At 52.5% G+C, this 19,132-nt stretch overlaps 9 protein-coding genes across 9 annotated transcripts; 5 read left to right on the top strand and 4 right to left on the bottom strand.

Moving 5' to 3' along the window:
• Positions 1-38: 38 nt before the first annotated feature.
• On the bottom strand, positions 39-1,532 carry LTS14_001582 (uncharacterized protein; the record flags this gene model as incomplete). The annotated part of the gene is made up of 3 exons (XM_064834291.1): positions 39-932; positions 985-1,394; positions 1,487-1,532. 3 exons carry the CDS (start codon positions 1,530-1,532, stop codon positions 39-41), a joined length of 1,350 nt encoding a protein of 449 aa, XP_064698155.1.
• A 1,013-nt stretch (positions 1,533-2,545) lies between these two features.
• Positions 2,546-2,942, top strand: TRX1 (thioredoxin trx1; the record flags this gene model as incomplete). Its single annotated transcript, XM_064834290.1, has 2 exons — positions 2,546-2,688; positions 2,756-2,942. 2 exons carry the CDS (start codon positions 2,546-2,548, stop codon positions 2,940-2,942), a joined length of 330 nt encoding a protein of 109 aa, XP_064698154.1.
• A 498-nt stretch (positions 2,943-3,440) lies between these two features.
• On the bottom strand, positions 3,441-4,900 carry LTS14_001580 (uncharacterized protein; the record flags this gene model as incomplete). The annotated part of the gene is made up of 5 exons (XM_064834289.1): positions 3,441-3,480; positions 3,532-4,276; positions 4,348-4,510; positions 4,559-4,767; positions 4,834-4,900. The coding sequence occupies 5 exons, from the start codon at positions 4,898-4,900 to the stop codon at positions 3,441-3,443; spliced, it is 1,224 nt and encodes a 407-aa protein (XP_064698153.1).
• An 848-nt stretch (positions 4,901-5,748) lies between these two features.
• On the top strand, positions 5,749-6,607 carry RDI1 (rho GDP dissociation inhibitor; the record flags this gene model as incomplete). The annotated part of the gene is made up of 4 exons (XM_064834288.1): positions 5,749-5,845; positions 5,996-6,315; positions 6,370-6,418; positions 6,474-6,607. 4 exons carry the CDS (start codon positions 5,749-5,751, stop codon positions 6,605-6,607), a joined length of 600 nt encoding a protein of 199 aa, XP_064698152.1.
• A 297-nt stretch (positions 6,608-6,904) lies between these two features.
• ATG18 (autophagy protein) lies at positions 6,905-8,200 on the bottom strand (the record flags this gene model as incomplete). Its single annotated transcript, XM_064834287.1, has 1 exon — positions 6,905-8,200. One exon carries the CDS (start codon positions 8,198-8,200, stop codon positions 6,905-6,907), a length of 1,296 nt encoding a protein of 431 aa, XP_064698151.1.
• Positions 8,201-8,733: 533 nt separating this feature from the next.
• Positions 8,734-12,116, top strand: PPM2 (tRNA methyltransferase ppm2; the record flags this gene model as incomplete). The annotated part of the gene is made up of 2 exons (XM_064834286.1): positions 8,734-9,143; positions 9,200-12,116. 2 exons carry the CDS (start codon positions 8,734-8,736, stop codon positions 12,114-12,116), a joined length of 3,327 nt encoding a protein of 1,108 aa, XP_064698150.1.
• Positions 12,117-13,147: 1,031 nt separating this feature from the next.
• On the top strand, positions 13,148-15,468 carry PPS1 (tyrosine/serine/threonine protein phosphatase pps1; the record flags this gene model as incomplete). Its single annotated transcript, XM_064834285.1, has 4 exons — positions 13,148-13,946; positions 14,000-15,061; positions 15,112-15,289; positions 15,342-15,468. The coding sequence occupies 4 exons, from the start codon at positions 13,148-13,150 to the stop codon at positions 15,466-15,468; spliced, it is 2,166 nt and encodes a 721-aa protein (XP_064698149.1).
• Positions 15,469-15,915: 447 nt separating this feature from the next.
• On the top strand, positions 15,916-16,804 carry LTS14_001575 (uncharacterized protein; the record flags this gene model as incomplete). Its single annotated transcript, XM_064834284.1, has 3 exons — positions 15,916-16,153; positions 16,223-16,449; positions 16,514-16,804. 3 exons carry the CDS (start codon positions 15,916-15,918, stop codon positions 16,802-16,804), a joined length of 756 nt encoding a protein of 251 aa, XP_064698148.1.
• A 170-nt stretch (positions 16,805-16,974) lies between these two features.
• Positions 16,975-19,110, bottom strand: YND1 (Golgi apyrase; the record flags this gene model as incomplete). The annotated part of the gene is made up of 2 exons (XM_064834283.1): positions 16,975-18,251; positions 18,312-19,110. The coding sequence occupies 2 exons, from the start codon at positions 19,108-19,110 to the stop codon at positions 16,975-16,977; spliced, it is 2,076 nt and encodes a 691-aa protein (XP_064698147.1).
• Positions 19,111-19,132: the final 22 nt, after the last annotated feature.

Raw genomic sequence — 19,132 nt, 5'->3', positions numbered from 1 at the left:
CGTTCTGATGTAGGAGAAGTGCCTCGTGCCTGATCACGTCACTCAGCTTGGACAGCTGGCTGCTCGGTCTGCGCAGAGGCTGTCTCGTTCGTTTGACCGGGAGACACCCCCGCGGCATCTGGAAAGTCCACCACTTCTGCCAGCCTCTTCTGCGTCAGCTCTGCTTCCTCAGCCTCCCTCTTCTCCCTCTCAGCACACTCTACAGCCTCAGCCTTCTCCCTCTCCGCTCTCTCAAGCGCCTCAAGCTCATCATCCACCTCACCCTCATCAATAGTACCAGCAGCCGGCTCATTGATTGCCTGCTGAATCTCATCTACGTTCATCATCTCCTCCTGCAAACCTTCCATGACATCTTGTACATTTTCAACCCCACCAGTCTTCTGGTTTAGCGAGCGTAGAGCTTGGCTCGAGGCCTCCATCACACGAACCATCTCGACTTGGTCTGCAGCTTGCTCGATTTTGGCGTAGACCTCTTCTAGTTGAGCCAGGGTGGCGGATCGCTGCTGTAGCTTGCTCTCTGCTAGCTTCTTCTGGCGTAATGCAGTCTTGGCGGGAGACATTTGTTTACTTGATACTGCATTGCGGACCTTAGCATCGAGCTCCGATATATGCTGTATCAGCTGCTGGACTTGCGGTTCCAAGGAGGATATTAGTGTTCGTAGTGAAGCAATCGTAACATCCTCCTGGCCGATGGTCGGTACACTCGTCTCGGATGCAGCTCTGAACTTGACAGTACCAGTGGCAGTATCGTAAGCTACTGCGGCATGATCCCGAGCGAGATGTGTTAGCAGTACCGAGACATCTCTTTGGCTCAATATACGTGCACCAATCGTTGGTGCAAAGCTCGACGAAAACAAGTCCCGTGAAAAGATTCGTGAAGTATTGGATGTCGCATTCGTTGTTGCCTCGTTTATCACCGCCTTTGCAGCAGCCTGTTACCTGTCAGCTTGTCCTTACCCTCCACCAAAAGAGGCACGAGCATACCTCAACGTTCGCCATCATCACAAAGTTGCCCGTCACTAGCTTGTCCTCTGCGCCTTCTCTACCAGTCACGCCAAGCTGCCGTAAACTCCAACTCATGACTTGCCATGGTGTTGGCAGCCAGCTCTTGGTGTACACACTCTGCTTCGCGTCCAGAAACTCTTGCAACGGCACTAGCTCTTTCTTCCGTACAGCATCTTCGATTGCTGATCCTAGTGCCAATGGTCTGCCATATTCTTGCGTCTGTAATGCTCGGAGCAGCTCTTCTCCGGTATGTAGGCTGAAACGATCATGCTGTGCTCCGGTTTGTATTGGGATCAGGCCTTCTTTCGCAGCAGCGGTTAAGGCGCTCAGCCATGCTGCCGAATTTGCTTCGTATCCATCGGGATTACTGTGTCGTTGCAGACGGAAGTCTGAGTACAGCGAAGCGAGGCGTGCCCGGCTGAGGGTTGGTCAGTTCTGCAACGACGACACGGAGAGATGGGAGGAAGGCGGCTCTACCTACTGAACGCCGTATCATGTGTTCGGAGGAACTCTAATAGCTGGCTCATGTTCTCTACAGGCCTCTTGTACAGCTTACAAAATTCAAGTCCAACTCATGTATCTGATTTGAAGAAGACGGCTAAAAAGCTTCACAAGAGACACTTCACATGCACGCCAAGACCCGCGACACTTGCAGGTTACATCTTTGGTACGAGAGCGATCGTGTCCCGTTGCACGACATATGCACCGTATGCATGAAAGACCTCATGTCCCTCACGATGCTCGTCTGCTTGACAAACAAGATGCTGACACATTGCGAAGTCCTGTATTACACAAGCAATCCGTCTCCAAGTCATCAAGACGGTATGTTCGCGTCCGTCGCTTCTGTCGACGGCCTGTATACTTCGTTGGGACCCGAACCATAGTTCCTCTCTTTCACGGTGCCATCCATGGCCCTTTCATTATCCGTTCAGATGACCGAGACGTTGCTCAGTGAAGGAGGGCATCCCACCAGAGTGGCTCAATCGCGTCATCTGCCATGCCGGCGGGTCTGTTCCTTATTGCCGAGATATGAGATATACTACTCGAGCTACCCTGACACGCAACAACCCACATACCAAACTCTACCAACATCAGTGGATGGATCTAGGTGAGTAATCTTCTTGCTGCTTATCGAATCGCGAGCACTACCCGAAAGATCTGTCATTGTACCGCCACCCATCAGGAACAGCCGAGGAACGAAAGGCTCGTGCTGCGCGTTGCTGAGAAATCTAGTGGAAGCGTCATCCTCTCGCAACATATCGAACAGCCTACAACCATTGCATTACATATACACCCACCCCCTCACAGCCACCTTCACTACCTACATATACCCCTCTACCTTAGCACTTCTCCGTGAATGTCTCTTGCAGCTTCAACGATAAAACGCAAACTAACCGCCGCAACCCCACGACTACTCAGACCCACCACAACTATCGCATCCACCTTCAGCAGAACATTTACAGCCCGAACATCACTTTACCGACCAACCCCAATTGCATCAGCAGTCAATAAACCCATCCAGCGCCACTTCTCCGCAACAATGGCAGCAAAGGAAGGCGTCCACAACCTAAAGAACAAGGCCGAGTTCGACGAGGCGCTCGCGAACAAGGACACCCTTCTCGTCCTCGACTGCTTCGCTACCTGGTGCGGGCCTTGCAAGGTCATTGCGCCGCAAGTCGTCAAGTAAGTCATCATCCCTACCGCAAACACGTCTCTCACACCGTGTACACACTGACATGTCCTAATTCAGATTCTCCGACAAATACACCGACGCGCGCTTCTTCAAGCTAGACGTTGACGAGGTCCCAGACGTCGCCCAGGAGCTTGCTGTTCGCGCCATGCCTACTTTCCTTCTCTTCAAGAATGGCGAGAAGGTTGGCGAGGTCGTTGGTGCCAACCCTACCGCGCTTGAGGCCGCTATCAAGCAGAATGTCTAGATTGCTATATGGTGATGATGATGAGGGCGCAAGTGCGAAGACGATGAAATGGCAAATGAGTCAGGAGGCAGAGGACGACTGGCTTAAGAGTCTGACATAAGCCGATGCAGTACGAAAGGTAGACGGCAGGCGGGAATTACGATAGCAGTAAATTAGGCATTAACTACCATTTCAGCGTACCATTCCGCCCATCTCAGTCTTCACGGGCGTGGTTGCCAGTACTCTGGAGTGCAAATCTGTCACATACACACGGTCGGTAGCTTACAGAATGAAATGGTCTGATCTGGATTTGGAGAACTACAAGGACAGAATAAACACGACCCTCGATCGCCTACGCAGCGGCGCCTGCGACCCTGCCTGTTTGCATTGACTAGATTCGCATTCTTCCCATAAACGCCGTAGAGCAGCCTGCTAGTAAGTGGTATCTTGTTGAATGAAACAAATATCTCACTCTACAGCCCTGATTAAGAACATGGGAAATGTGCGAGAAAATTCCTCTCACGCGCCAAAAGCAGCCATTATGCTCGGTATCAGAGCGCTAGATATCATGTTAGCTCATGTCGGATATGATGTTGTTTACGACACTCACCCGATGCCTAGAGTTGCAGCAATGCCCACGAAACTACGGCGCAGAATTCTCTCCTTCCTCAACTCAACCTCCAGCTTCCTGGCGCGCTTCGCGGGGAGAGGCGCAGCGAGCGACAACTCGTCCTCGTCATCATCAAGCATCTCCTCTGCCTTTCGCTTGCCTTTGCCTGTCGATGGCCCGCCAACTTTCTGTGCTTCCGCGACCATCTGACGCGCCTTCTCCAGCATACCCTCCGCGTCTTCGGGGAGAGGAAGTTCAGGGTGACCGGCGGGCATTTCGATATTGACCTTGGTTTGCTCGGTTTCCTCGCCACCCGTGAGTGAAGGTCGCGTAGTCGTCTCGACCTCGACTTTCACCGTGCCGCGGCCGCCAGCCTCGAATTTGGGTACCGCACCATTGATGAGATCAGGTAGAGCAGCACCCTCATTCTCGTCGACCTTCGATAGTGCGCCGCGACCCTTGCGCGCCTTGCGTGGGGTCGCCTTTGCTCGGCTGGGAGTTTTCGAGGCGGCGGGTTCGGGTTCTTGTGATAACACGCTAGCGCTACGTCGGCTGCGCGTGGAAGAGCGGCCTTCGGTGATCTTCTTTTCTGGTGATCGCACGCTGCCGTTGGCCATGTCGGAGAATCTGTAAGGAGGTGGCGACGCGATGGCCTTACCAGGGCTGGTACCGTGCGTGATGGGCTCGGGATCGAGAAGAGCTTCGATCCAAAGCTTGATGCCGTATTCTTCGGCGAGCTCGATAGCTAAAGTTGTCATGTGAGCTCCCGCTTGCAGAGTACATCATCACGTGCTTGAATGTTGGAATGCTGCTTACCTTCATCTGGGTGGATCCACACGTTCCCTGCCACTTCTTCACTCGACGTCTGCTCCATGCCTTTGATGTAGTCCTTCTCTGCTTGCTCTTCCTCGACTTGCGCATATGGAAAGGCAGCCTTGAACATGCCAGTCGCGCTGATGAAGCCATCGCTGGACCGTCGCTATATCTGTCAGCACAACGCCATCGCTGGGCATCATTACACTCTTACCATCAAGAAGTAAGCCTCCGGCCATTTGCGACTGGAGCCTTTGTGGAAGATGCCGCTACCGCTCAGGTCCTTGGGAAGAGGAACGCGCAGGTGCGCATACTCCAGCGTACCAAGATTATCGGGCTTCGTCGCATTCGAGGTGCCGACCTGACCAGGCTTCACCTTCAGCTCCGTCTGACCCAAGCATCGTCGCTCGACCAGGATCTCGTCTGTGCGCAAGCTAATGTCAGTGAATGCACGTTAATGCTTGTGGGCGTGATGCGCTGGCTACATACACTGAGGCGCATGAGGTTCTGCGAGCATGGGATTCCTCTTCTCGGGTAGAATACGTTCGGATGCCATTGCTGCTTCACTCTCTAAGCTTCACTGATGTGCTGGGATAAATTATGCCGTGCTCGTCTGGATGAAGCTTTGATGATGCTCTGACGCGAAGGTGTCGCGCGCCGTGATCGCAGCCTAGGTCGTGTCGCCGATTGCTCCGGACTGCTCGTTGGAGTCGCAGTGACTACTGACGCGTGATGTGGATGTCGTCTGATGTATGCTTGGTATGAGAGCTATAGAGTCGCAATTGAAGACAGGTCGACGGGAGAAGACACGATGGGCAGGGCAAGCTTTCAGATCGTGCGGAGGAGGCTGGACAGGGATGTGGAATGGCCGGGGCTGGTCTGATCTGCATCTCCGTGCACAGAAGGCAACGTCATGGTCGCCATCAGGACAGTTAACGGATTGGAAGATTGAGCCTGAATACGGCATACAGTATACTTGACAGCAATGATGGCGGAATGATATTGTTACACTTCAATTACTTCGCGAAGACGTGATGATCACAACCATGAAGGCGCTCGCTGATACCTCGACTGAACATCGACTTGATGTGAGCTTGATGAGCATCGCTAGGACGATCGTACACCGATGTATCTGAGAGCACTTCGCGTGCCTGTAGCGAGTCTGTATTGCGTGGACTTACTTGCACAGCATGTGTATAACGGCCATCCAAAAGTAGGTTGTGTTATTAGAAGCGACCTGCAGCCGCTTCGCCGCGCCCCACCATGCCACATGCCACATTCTGAAACAAGGCGATTCGCGTGCCTCAAAATATACATTAAGCTTCCGACTTCCATAGAGAGCAAAGACTGCTCATATACCGATCGAGCCCTCAAACACGACGGGACAAATCTCTCGTGATCACGATGTCGAACGTACCTCATCCTGACGAGCTCGAGCCTGAGCACACCGAAGGCTTCAAGGTGGGCGAGAAGAAGACGTTGGAAGAGTATCAGCAACTAGGTAAGCAGGCAACGAATGCTCAGGATCTTCACCACCGAGCCCACCTACTTAGGACCACCACGACGCAGCAGGGAGCAGCATGAATCAACAGCCATACCGCTTCACCGCCACCTCAGAACTCGACCAAACAAATACTGACAATACCAACAGACCAGAACGACGAGTCTTTGAGGAAGTGGAAAGAGTCACTCGGCATTGGCTCGGGCAACACCATCGGCGACCCAAACGATCCCAGGAAATGTATCATCCTCTCCCTAGGTCTGGAAGTTGAAGGCAGGTCCGACATCATTATTGATCTCAGCAGGCCTGGCTCTCTTGAGGACCTGAACAAGCATCCATTCACCATCAAGGAGGGTGCGAGCTTCCGTATGAAGGCTCGCTTCAAGGTCCAGCACCAGATCCTGAGCGGCATGAAATATGTCCAGGTTGTTAGCCGCATGGGAGTCAAGAACAAGATGCAGGAGATGATCGTAAGTCGTCGTGTCAAGCTCGATCTTGTCATGTGTATGCTGATGCTCTGGTAGGGTTCTTACTCGCCAAACACAACCGACAAGCCTGAGTACGAGAAGAAGTGTAAGTCTTGGCATGTCTAGAATAGCAAGGCAAACCAAGTACTGACAAAGCCCAGTCGAGTCCGAGACAGCACCATCAGGCATGATCGGCCGTGGCCACTATGAGGCTGTCTCCAAGTTTGTGGACGATGATACCCAGACCCACTTGCAATTCAAGTGGTCCTTTGACATCAAGAAGGACTGGAAGTGAGCAGTTTCATTCATTCCAATGGAAATGAAGTAGTGCATGGAGCGAGGTAGAATGCAGCACTGCAGGCAGTGCTCAAAATCATTGCTTTGAGCATTAGCATGAAGCTGTAGATTGCATGAAGCACAAGGATCAGAGTTGGGTTATAAAAACAATCCGCGAAAACGACCACATGCATCAAGACTCGCTCGAACGCTCTCAAAAGCTCACTCCCCTGTAGCAAAGCACTCTCGCACAAAGGCTCAAGTCTCCCAATAAGCCTCGTTGCGACCCAACCGAACGAGATCAAATCGGGCCCAGCTATGACGCCTCCTTAACGTACTCAAACTTCTTGACGAGCGTCCCCTCCCCACCTCTCTCTAAATCAATGGTATAAACATAGTACCACCCCTCGTTCGTCGCAATCATGACATGCGGAACGTTATTCGCCATAGCCACCACGCTCCTCACAGGCAGCCCATTTGTCCCTCGCGGAATCTTCATCCAGGCAAAGTCCCGTTGTGGTTCCCACATTTCAGTCACGGAGGCTGGGAGGTAGCCGGCTGCGCGGGTTACGAGACCGGTAGAGACGTTTTGCGACGTTCGGCGCATGAAGGACATGAAACCTGGGTTGCGTGGTTGGCGGGGAATGGGTGATGTGGATGAGGCGTCAGGATCGAACTTGGAGCCTTCTGTGGTATCCTCTGAGGTGGTAGGACTGCTAGGCCGACGTTCTCGGGACGACCAGGTAGGCTGTTGCGGTGAGTCGGGTGGTGAGGCTGGGTGAGTCGTACTGCTTTGTCCTGAGACACTATTGCTCGGAGGGGCGAGCTTGAAGATATGGATGGTCTCTGTCGCAGAGGACACGCATAGCAATGTTGATGTTGCGTTGAAAGTCATGCAGTATATCCTTGCCGGCATGCTGCCTCGCCGAAATTGGTATAGTTTCTTCCCACTGGGTATTGAGAACACTCTTATCACCGTACCCTTCTCCGACGCCGTAGCCATGAGAGTTCCATCGTTGCTCATCGCTATACACGACAGTGGTGTCTGATGTGCCTGTATCACCGTGACCTCCTCCATCTTGTTCAGGTCGTATAGCAGCACATCACCACTCATCGCCTCGCTTACGCCGGACTTTGGCACATGAGCCGGTTGTAATTGTGCCTGCGACCCGGACTGGACGTTCTGGTGGTGGGGCAACGCGAGGTAGTTGTACTCCGAGTTGGGCGACAGAGCGCATATTCCGGCAGCATTTAATGGTGTCACCTGCTGGTGCAGCAATATCATATTGCTGATATCATATATGAACATGACTTCTTCCAGCACCACCACCAGCCGCTTGCGATTCATTTTCACCGCAATGACCATGCCATGGAATGTGAGCTCGCATATTGTCGAGTTCCTCTTCGTGTTGACTATCCGCAGTAATCTTGGTGTTGTGATGACTGCCACCAGAGATGTGGAGAAGAGTGGCTCGACGAGGGAGATGTCATCGTCGGTACAATTGTTCGACAGCTCGAAGGGATCGGTGGTGTAGGTTCGCAGGCCTCGAGTCGTTGCGACAGCTAGCAGGCTGTGATCCTGGTTGAATGTTACATAGTTGAGACCGGCCATGATCCTCGGCTTGGATCCTTTATCGTCCTGCAGATAGCCGTGAGAGCATCATGTTACAGCTGCTCGAAGTCTTACGACCGGACTTACAGCAGTGAAAGCTGTTTATATCTGTCTGAAGCCAGAATGCTTCACCAGCTCATGACAGAGCTCGATGCTCGAATGTGACTATCTGCAGGGCTCGTAAAGGGACGGCCCGGCACGCTGATCAAATTGAGTCGAATGTCAGTGAAGGAGGTCGGATTTGGTTCTGCCGAGAAACACCTCCAATTTTAGATAGCGTGTGCGCGCTGCGGTCAGGCCATTGAATTGGGCTGATGATCATTAAAAACGAGTTGTGCGCTTCTTCCGCTTCTGAGCAACATTGGGTCGCAGTTATCGTAATCCACAGAGACGGCATCTTCCTCCAGTCCAGTCCAGGTTTGAGCGCGGATTTGCCAGGAACGTGGGCCACCGCACGAATATACATATCCCGGCCCGCTTTTCCTGAGCCTTCTAATGTCTCCCGTTGAAAGTACACGGCCCCTGATCCAGAGATGAACGACGAAGAAAAGGCCGTCGTGGTCAGCGCTGAGGAAGGTGGCGATGAGGACTTGGTCATGGCCGTCGAACCAAAGAGCATCAGAACTAATCAGGATGCCTTGGGAGCATTGCAGAGCACACCTGCTCCCAAGGCAGCACTCGCGGATCCTGCTAAAGTCAAGCGCGATGAGTATATCATGGACACGAACAATAGCAGTATCGTGTCCAAGCGATCTGTCGAGAAGCTGTACTATTCTGGCGAGCCCGAGTACTTTCGATACTTTGTGAGCAAGTTCAAGCGAAGGTCACCACTCATCAATCGCGGTTACTGGCTACGCATGAAGGCTATTGAGCATTGCGTGACTCGATTCCTGGCCGAGGGCACTGCGAAGAGGAAGGTCGTGATCAACTTGGGATGTGGCTAGTATGTTACGCATGGGAAGGACGACTGTGCGACTGCAAAATGCTAACTCGTGCTAGCGATCCTCTACCATGGCTCTTCCTAGGCAAGCATCCAGAGCTATGTCAGAATACGACTTTCGTGGATGTTGACTACCCAGCTCTCATGCATAACAAGCTTGGCATTATTAGCAAGACTGAACAGCTGAAGATGCTCCTACCCAAGATGACGAGGACGAACAACGAAAGCGGACTACTGGCATCTAGCGATCCGTATGTGGCCATTGGATGCGATTTGTACAACACCTCGACTATGGACCAGATTTTACACGACCACTTACGGATCAAGGACTCGTCAGTAGCTGTCCTCTGCGTTGCAGAAGTGTCTATCGCTTATATGGAGCGAGAGGCCGCGCAGCACGTCCTGGAGTGGGGTGCAACCTTATCAGATGTTCGTTTCTGCCTACTTGAGCAACATCTGCCCGATGGCGAGGAGCACCCGTTCGCGCAGACCATGCTGGCACACTTTCAGAAGCTGAAGACACCGCTGGGTGGCATTGGCACGATACCAGAGATGAAGCAGCGCTTCGCAGATGCTGGATGGCCAGAAGCTGGCACGGATATACGGTCACTGTGGGAGCTCTGGTCTGATCCGACATTCCTGAATGCCGAACAAAGACGTGGACTGGACAAGATCGAGCCTTTCGATGAGTGGGAGGAATTTGCCCTCTTCGCTTCGCATTATTTCCTGGCTGTAGCAGAGCGCAAAGCTGATCAGGACTGGTCACACAGACCATACCGCGCTTCACTCGCTGGTAGCACCTCTCGCGTGTCACTTGCTGGCTCCGGTAACGAGTCGCCAGTGCCAGACGTGCCGCAGGAACAACCACTACAGTGTCCAGACCTACCTGGAAAATTTGTTTCGAGGAGATATGCTGCTGTGGTGCCTGCAACTTCTGAGATATCTGAAGGTGAAGCGGTGGGCTTGCTTGGTGGCCTCGGCACACAAGAACGGCAGGCCGACTGCGACACTTACTCACGCACCGAAGACCTACTGCCTATACAGGGTCCACCTCTCAGAACGGGTATCATGTGTCACACCGTGACAAGGCTCGGTGCCACGTCCAATTGTCTCATGGCAGGTGGCAGGACTTCGCCCGACAAAGCTACTGCTGAATGCTGGCTGAGACAAGACGGCATGTGGCGAAGAGCACAGAGTCTTCCCGAGGGACGATACAGGCATTGTGCTATACCACTGAAATTGCCGACGAACCCTCGACCAGCACATACCGCACTGATCTTCGGTGGCAAGACAAGTGATGGCCACGTATTGGACGAGTGGCTTCTGTGGATGGGAGAGGGTGGCTGGCGTACAGTGCATGTAGCTGGAGATGCTCCTCCAGCTCGATTCGGAGCTGCCATGATCACGGACTCAAGAGAAGGCACAGGCGGCGTGCTTGTTGGTGGTATGACGAGTGCAGGTCGCGTACTCACGGATTTCTGGCATTGGAGTCTCGAGAGCGATATGACTCTGTATTGCCGGAACGTCACTGCTCGAGCATCAGCGGTACTGAGGACTAATGCTGCAATCCTCGGTCGATTCGGCGCACAGCTTGTACGCACGAATCGAGGTATCCTTATGGTTGGTGGAATATGTGGAGGCCGAATGCTCAACCACCAGGACGAAATCTTGAACATGAAGACGCTGCGAACACACCCGGTACAAGGCAAGCGACCATTGTTCATTGGCTCATCAATCACAGATGTCGATGGTGGTCTGATTGTGTTGGGCGGCGGTGCCAACTGTTTCTCCTTCGGCACATACTGGAACAAGCCTGCAATTCTAACGGATAGCCCTGAGGCATCATTGCGCATTGGTTGGCATCTGCTGTCCACCCAACGACCTGACAGCTCGCTTGGCCAGCAATGGGATATGGCCGAGCGATCTGTGCAACCCATGCAATCCACAACATCGCTACAGGAAGCGCCACTGCAGACCAATGGCCATATCAGCATGATGCAGCCTGAACTTCGACTACCTGAGCCGACGAAAATCCAAAGGCAAAGTCTTGCCCAAGGAGTCGAGTTCGAGCGATGTGTAGAATCGGGCCAGCCCATGATTTTCTTCGAAGGAGACATTGGACCTTGCACAACTATGTGGGACAACAGCTACCTCAAGGAGTCGATTGGACATGATCGAAAGGTGGTGGTCCACTCCACACAAAATGACACCATGGACTTTAAAAACAAGAACTTCCAGTACGTCACACAGAGCTTCGGGTCGTTCTTGGACAGTTGTGCTGGTGGCGAGAAGCTTTATTTGCGAAGTCTGTCGAAGGATGCCCCGAGCGACCAGCCAACAAACCTTGCGGACGACTATCCAGAGATCGCTGCTGATTTCGAGCTGCCCGGTGAATTGATATATGTGGTCGAGAACCTGCATAGCTCGCCTCTGCGGATATCAGGGCCGGTCACAATGTGGCTGCATTACGACGTTATGGCAAACGTGCTTTGCCAGGTTCGTGGACGCAAGAGGCTGTTGCTATACCCTCCCACGGATGTCAGCTCCCTGGGCTTCGATCCTGGTGCATCTAGCTCATCGATGGACGTGTTTAATGTCCAACCGTCGGCGCGGAGAGCACTGATCAACACACATCCGTACGAAGCAATTCTCAACCCCGGCGATATCCTCTTCATTCCACCTATGTGGGTGCATACGGCGGCTCCGACGGACGGCATGAGCATAGCTGTCAACATCTTCTTCCGCAGTCTGCAACAGAACACCTACGCAGCTGGCAGGGATGTCTATGGCAATCGCGATCTGGCAGCTTACGAGCGTGGTCGCAAAGACATCGACAGGATAGTCAAGTCTTTCGAGAATCTGCCTGCAGACGTGAGCGGTTTCTACTTGGAGCGGCTGGCGAACGAGCTGATGGAGAAGGCGAAGGCTGTCTCGAACTCCTCACAGCTACATACGATGTATGCGGAGCTTTCGTAGTGAGGTCGAGAGCTGCATAACATAGGAATAGCTTGTACTCTGTACATTGCGCATCGCAAAAACACCCAGGTCTGGCAATTTGGCAAGGAACAAGCACCTAGGATTAGCCTGACACTTTCAAGCATCGCTCCCGTTGCGGCTCCGCAGAGTTCAGACTTCAGCTTGTCGTGCATGGTGGTGGGTGTGGGTCGTTTGGCCTCGAACGGTGAAAGCGACATCAGACTGCAGCACACCACGCTCAACGCTTCGTTCTGCCGCCGGCACTTATCACAACCGCAGTTTGTGGGTGGCGCAAAGATCGAGGGCAAAGAGAGCCGCGTAGCCGTTTGCAGAGAGACATACGTAGGGCAGAGGAGCAAGGGAGCTTGCTTGCGTCTCACCTTGAAGTCTGCATCGCCGATAGGGTTATCGCAGCTGTCAGACCCGTCACTGTGTTCGCGCGCCGTTTCGGAAGTGCTTGCCGCTGTGTTGCATAGCGGGATGATAGCTCGGAGAAATCTTGCCACGACACTGCGACTTTATTGCTTGCCTATATACGAAGATGAATATAAAAGTCCATGTAGTATAGCATGCAGAAACCATAGCGTGCGTTCGTCCGTCAACAATGTTTCACTGTCGCAATACTGTCGATCACATCGCAGCCGCAAAGAGCCAAGCGTATCAATCGCCGTCCCTCATCATCCTTCGAGCTTAGCTTCATGTAAGAGATAGCGCGGGGCACACGAGGCCAATCCCTTGAAGATGAGATGGATGCGCATGCCACCCGTCGAATACTTTCCGTTGTGTCTGACATCTAGTGAACTTCGCAATCTTCTTGTAGAGATGTTCAAAGTGTATTGCTGACTTTCACAGCGTAAGACGTGATCAACATTGGAACGCGTCAGGACTCGACAATTGATTGGCTGCATTCCAGCAGTATCAGGACCTGGAAAGAGTAACATCACAGGTGCATTGCTATAGAAACACTGGAACCGCTCTCTGCTTGCCTCTTGAACTTGAAAACCATCGTAACCCAGTCGCCATCCAATGTAATGGCAACTGTGTGTGCAACCGCGACTCGACCAGCTCTAACGACTGATCAACGAGCGCCTTCGGCATTATCGATCAATACTTCGCAGGCTGGGACACCCCGTGCCATACCTCATAAACATATACCATACTGTTCACCTGGACCAAGACCGGCATCTAGAGGACTAGATATATCCCCTGGCTCACCTCCGTCTGCTAGCCAATATCAGGAAACATCGTCGTTGATATACCCTCCCAATGGCTTCGAAAAAATCAGCAATGACCCTCCGGTGTACTCTATAACTGCAGCAAAGCTGTCGCATGCAGTAGAACATCTGGCAACTCAACCATTACCACCCACTCAGCAAGTCTTTCCATGGCTACACGGTCTTCATGCCGAGAATCAGTTGCAACTACAATTCTTCGTCGCAAGGAAGAAGGCTCTACGGCGGACGCCGAAATGTTTGCGAGGGCTGACGGTAGTGAAAGCGGGAGGGGACCTGTCGCATAGTAAACTCAAAGGAGCTATCGCACCGGAAGAGATACTAGCACCACTTCAAGTCGCAAAGGACAAGAAGAGCGAGGATGGCGCAGAGTTCTTGGATGCTGATCCTAAGGATGGGTTTGGTGTGCGAAACTTTCAGATACAAGCTGCGAAGTTGTCAACGCTGAGCGATATCGTGGTGTATGGCGATAGCAGGACGTCGAAGGAGGAAGCACTGCGGTTGGCGAGGAGGGTATCTCGAGCACAAGCTGCGTGGCAAAAGAAGACTGATACCCTGCCATTTGGACCTCGCCAGTTCAACACCTTTGTTGTGTCCAGTAGGTCATCGACTCGGATATCGATACTAAACGACTTTGCTAATTGCGCACAGATAAGTATGACTTTATCGAGACTGACCACCCGAATTTGATTTCGCTCGACTCGGAGGGTTGCGTTGCTCACAATGCTATGGACTTCTTCCACCGCGAACGAGTCGAAATGTGTTCGATGTCCGCACCCTCACAGATCTCGCACAATGTTTGGCTAGGACCTACACCAGATCCGACACTGATTCTCGACGACGATAAGGTCGATCCTCTGAAAGCACTTCGGGATTATGACTTAATGATAGAAGCCAGCGACCTTGCCCAAGTCCCAGATACCAAGGCATTCTCTGTCCTGGAGGAGCTACTTGAGCACAAGGCTAATGCTCAGCTTGCCGAGAATGCGATACCTCAACTCGAGTTTCCTGGCTCCGGAGCGATCATGCCACCAACGTGGTCACAAGCCGAGGTCGACGGACTACTTGCGACCTGCGAGTGGATGTACAAGCAGGCTCACAAACGCCTGGTGACGCACCAGCGGAGGGACAGCAAATTATCCCTAAGCACCGAGACCGATGCCGATGGCGACAGTGATATGCTCGATGCAGAAGCTGAGCGACCAAAAGGAAACCGGATCTTGATCCACTGCACCGATGGCTACACCGAGACTTCTCTCCTTGCTTTGGCATACTACATGTACGCTGAGTATGTACCAGTCCACGATGCCTGGCTCCAGCTACACAAAGACAAAGGTCGAAATTTCTTCGCTTATGGTACTGATGTGGCACTACTGCGGTCGATACAGCCTCGGATCCTGCAAGCATCACCAAAGTACTGTGGCAACATCATGCAGTTGTGCCCAGCATTCCCGGACTGGCTAGAGAAGATGGACGGAAGCCTGCCGAGCAGAGTTCTGGACTATATGTATCTTGGCAATCTCGGCCATGCGAACAATCCTGCTCTGCTACAGGAGCTCGGCATCGGCCAGATCTTGAGTGTTGGCGAACCAGTCAGCTGGGCTAAAGAGTCAGGCACTTGGCCGAAGGAGCACCTGCTATTCGTGGACAAGGTCCAGGACAACGGCGTTGATCCATTAACGGAGGAATTCCCACGGTGCCTAGAGTTCATTGGTAAGCGCAGGTGGTAGCAAAAGATACAATTTATACTGATAGCCACGCAGAGAGAGGCCATAGGAACGGTACCAAGACATTGGTCCACTGCCGAGTGGGTGTGTCAAGATCTGCCACCATCTGCATTGCTGAAGTGATGAAAGAGCTTGATCTGACGTTCCCAAGAGCATACTGTTTTGTGCGAGCAAGACGACTCAACGTCATCATACAACCACACTTGCGCTTCTCGTAAGTCGCTCTCTGCGCCCAAGTAGTCTGCCTCCATACTGACCAGTACCAGCTACGAACTCCTAAAGTGGGAGGAGCTTCAGTGCCAGAAACGGGGCAGGCCGTTACGGCGCGAGCTCGAATGGGCCACCATTGCAAGAGAGATCGCAGCGATGAATAAGCCGTACTCGCGGCAATGATGGCGATCCCGATCTATGTTGATGTGATGAATGTATGAAGGTTACGTCGTGTCGGAATGTTATGGTTTATGAAAAGAGGGTGTCTTGAGGCGGACACTAAGTTCAGAGGCTCGAGGACGAAAATATTGATGACTCTGTTGATGGATCTCCTTGGCTGGGAAAGGATGCAATGACTTCTTGTTTGCATTACTAGTCGTTGATATTTCAGGAAGATGTTCGGGAAATTGTTGTAAGTGCCGGAGAGCTTATCGGGTATCTATCCACGTACACCAACACCAACGTCGTGCCTCACTCACGCTGTGTACTTCCTCAGCATATTCACAGCTACTCACACGTCGTTTGTTTTATTGTTGAAGCCCTGACATGATACTACCTGACATCCGGATCCTAAGAATTGTTGCCTAAAGATTGCTTTGAAACCCCTGCCGTGTTGGAATTTTGGATACAATGCAGCCACCTCTGCGTATCGCCATCCTCGAATGCGACACTCCTATAGGTCATACCAAGGAAAAGTATGGCGGCTATGGCAACCTGTTCAAGGAGCTGCTGAACAACGGTGCGGACGAGATCGCGAGGAAAGATGGTGTAAAGAGACCCGAGCTCGATATCACAAAGTACGACGTCGTCAATGCCGAGCTATACCCAACACTAGACAACATCGATACCGTCCTCTTGACTGGAAGCAGTACGTCAACACTGCCACAAGATATCTGAGTGCTGTAGAATGCGGCTGATGAGGGTTTTGGCTGAGCAGGATTCAACTCATTCGATAATGACACATGGATCCTTAAGCTTGTGGACTTTACCAAGAAGGTGCTACAGCAAAAGCGTGTCCGTTTGATAGGCGTATGCTTCGGCCATCAAATCATTGGACGGGCTATGGATGTCAAGGTCGACCGAAGCACCGAGGGCTGGGAGGTCAGTGTGGTACCTGTAGAACTCACGAAGAAGGGCAAGGAGCTGTTTGGCGTGGAACGACTGGTAAGCAGGATAGGGGACTGGTCACAATGGCGTTCTTGGAGAAGCACTGACACGGTCTATGTAGGCGATCCACCAGATGCACCGAGATATTGTCTATACGTACCCAGCCTCCGTCGAAAAGCTGGGACATTCAGACAGATGTGAAGTGCAAGGAATGTACGAGAAGGGTAGACTCATCACCGTGCAAGGACATCCAGAATTCGACGGTGACATTGTGGAGGAGCTACTGGTGAGCAGGCACGAGAAGGGCATCTTCCCGGACGGCGTGTATGAAGATGGTATGAAGAGGGTAAGGGAGCATCATGATGGCGTGCCCGTTGGTGCGGCATTCCTACGGTTCTTGTTAGAAGAGTGAGCTTATCTGAGGTTACAGAGCAATAGCGGTGATGCGATGATGATACACGATAGAATGGGCTGAACAGGGTAAGGGGAAAATGGCATAGTCAAGCCAACCCAGCGACTACAGATCTCACATAGACAAAACACCGCAACACCTACGCTAAGCCTAAGCACAATGTTATACAATCAATCCACGCTCTCCTTGAAAGGTGCCATAAGCGGACTCTTCCTCGTCGGACTAGAAGTTCGACTTCTGCCGGCATCACGAGGTGCCAACCTCTCTTTGCTCTCCGTTCGCACAACCAACCCACCACGATCAAAAGGCGTGATGCCCAGGCCATGGCTTCCAGATGAGTCAAAATAGCCCTTGTTCTTTGGCGACTGCCGAGACACGTCGGGCGAAAATGATCGAGAGGCAGCAGGTGTGGCCCAGCCTGATGAACGGCCTGTTCGAGGCGCTTCCAAACCATTGCTAGAGCCTGAGGCCGGCTCATCGTCGATGTCGCTGAGCTCGAAGTCGTCTGGGTTCCCAGACTCAAGTACGCGCTCGTATGTGGGTGACGTGCCTCCAAAGAGCTTACTGTTCAGGAAGCCAGGCGGCTTTCGTCTTCGTGTTCCAGATCTTCGTCCGATGAGGGACAAGGCCTTGTGGTATAAGCTCAGTCTCCTTTCGCGGCCGCATAGGAGATAGACAGCGAAGACAACAATGATCATGAAAATGGCAATGCCCGGGCCACGACGCGAGTAGCTACCATTGAAGATGCGGTCGTGCCAATCATCCTCTCCAGCACCATCATCCAGATCCGTAGGTAGAGCTTCATACTTGCCGCCAGCATACTGGAAGTCGGCTGGTAGATTCTTTCCAGCAGTATTGCTGCCAAAGCCGACAGCTAGCGCATCGTCAGCAGCCGGCATCCGGGAAGAAGCATACAGCACCATCTTGCCGAGCGTCCAGCTCACTTCAGTGCCGTCAATCTTGTCAACTGCTTGGAAAGGATCCAGGAAACCTCTTTCTTTGGCGCTATCGAGTACAGCTTTTGTCTTGTTTGCGTGACCGTGGCCAGGCTCATTGACCGGCTCAAGGCCAATCCGTGGCACACCAATACCATCATGTAGCATGTTGATAAGCCAACTGGCTTTGAAGCATACCTCCTCCACAGTCTTCTCATCAACCTTGCTGCCCCATTTCTGAGCACCCACGTCGCTGACGATATCTCTCCAGTCACGAGAGCAGAACTCGGTGACCTGTTTCTGGTACGTATGGAAGTCGTACGCCTTATCTTTGTGTGCCATTGCGAACATCTCATGTGTGGTGTGCCAATACTCGGACACGCCAACGAAGTGATTCACATCAAAATCGATAGCAGGTGTATGTTGTCCATTTAGTAAGCAAGGTGCATCATCGCAATGTCTCTCCTTCTCCAGCAGGGGGAATGTTCGTTTCAGACATTCTGCAAAAGTACCTGTTCCCAGCAAGTGAGGTTTTGGTTTAAGCAAATCTGAGGATCCTGGTAGAAGCTCACTGCCAGTCTGGTTGACCGTCAAGCCTGTAGGCAAGCACGGATCTGGTAGCTCTTGCGCATGGGGATATGAGTCCAGCAGTCCTTGCACATATCGCCGTCTTGCCTCATTTGCGCCGAAGCCTAGCCATGTCGTGACGAAGACCTTGTACTCTAATGCATCGCCGTTGATCTTCCGCAATCTCAATAGCTTTAGATCATTCGCATGCTTCCCCGCTTCGGTAGAATTAGGTGCAAAAGCAATCTGAGCAGAAGCACCTCCCATGTCCAGAAAGCCGTAAGTGTGATGTCCCTTGCCATGATCATGTTTCTCTGGAGCGTCGAAACCGCCCAACAAGTAGTTGGCTGCTATCCAGCCGTATAGTCCTTCTGTCTCGCCTGGTATCACCTGTACGTGTAGACCACAATCCGGCAGTTGGAAGTTCGTCTCCTTCTGAAAGTACGCGCAAGTGTTCTCCAGTACTGCCGCGCTCTGATCATCGGGCAGTAACCGCATGCCCGCCGTCGCGAGCAAGAAGATGGGCGTGTTGGGAACCTCGTCCGCAGGCACCTGCTCAAGCGCAAAGGCGACTAGCTCTTTCAGATGGTCTGGTCCGACTCTCTCAGGCTTCGGGCCAAACGTAGATATGCCTGGATGCACCTTCTTCCTCCATTTCTTCTTCGTCTTGATCTCTGGCAGCTGTGCAACGTCCTCTACGCCGTCCTTCGCCCGTGCGGCCTGCGCGTTGAGCCATCGGTATATGTAGACTCGACTTCCAGACGAGCCAGCGTCCAAGATTACTCCATAACGGTGCTTGCCCATCTCGCTGTCAGACCGCACTGTC

This window comes from Recurvomyces mirabilis (genome assembly GCF_035927965.1).
Source record: "Recurvomyces mirabilis strain CCFEE 5264 chromosome Unknown scaffold_3, whole genome shotgun sequence".
In the NCBI taxonomy this organism is placed as follows: Eukaryota; Fungi; Ascomycota; class Dothideomycetes; order Mycosphaerellales; family Teratosphaeriaceae; genus Recurvomyces; species Recurvomyces mirabilis.
This window is presented reverse-complemented; position numbering and strand designations above follow the sequence as displayed.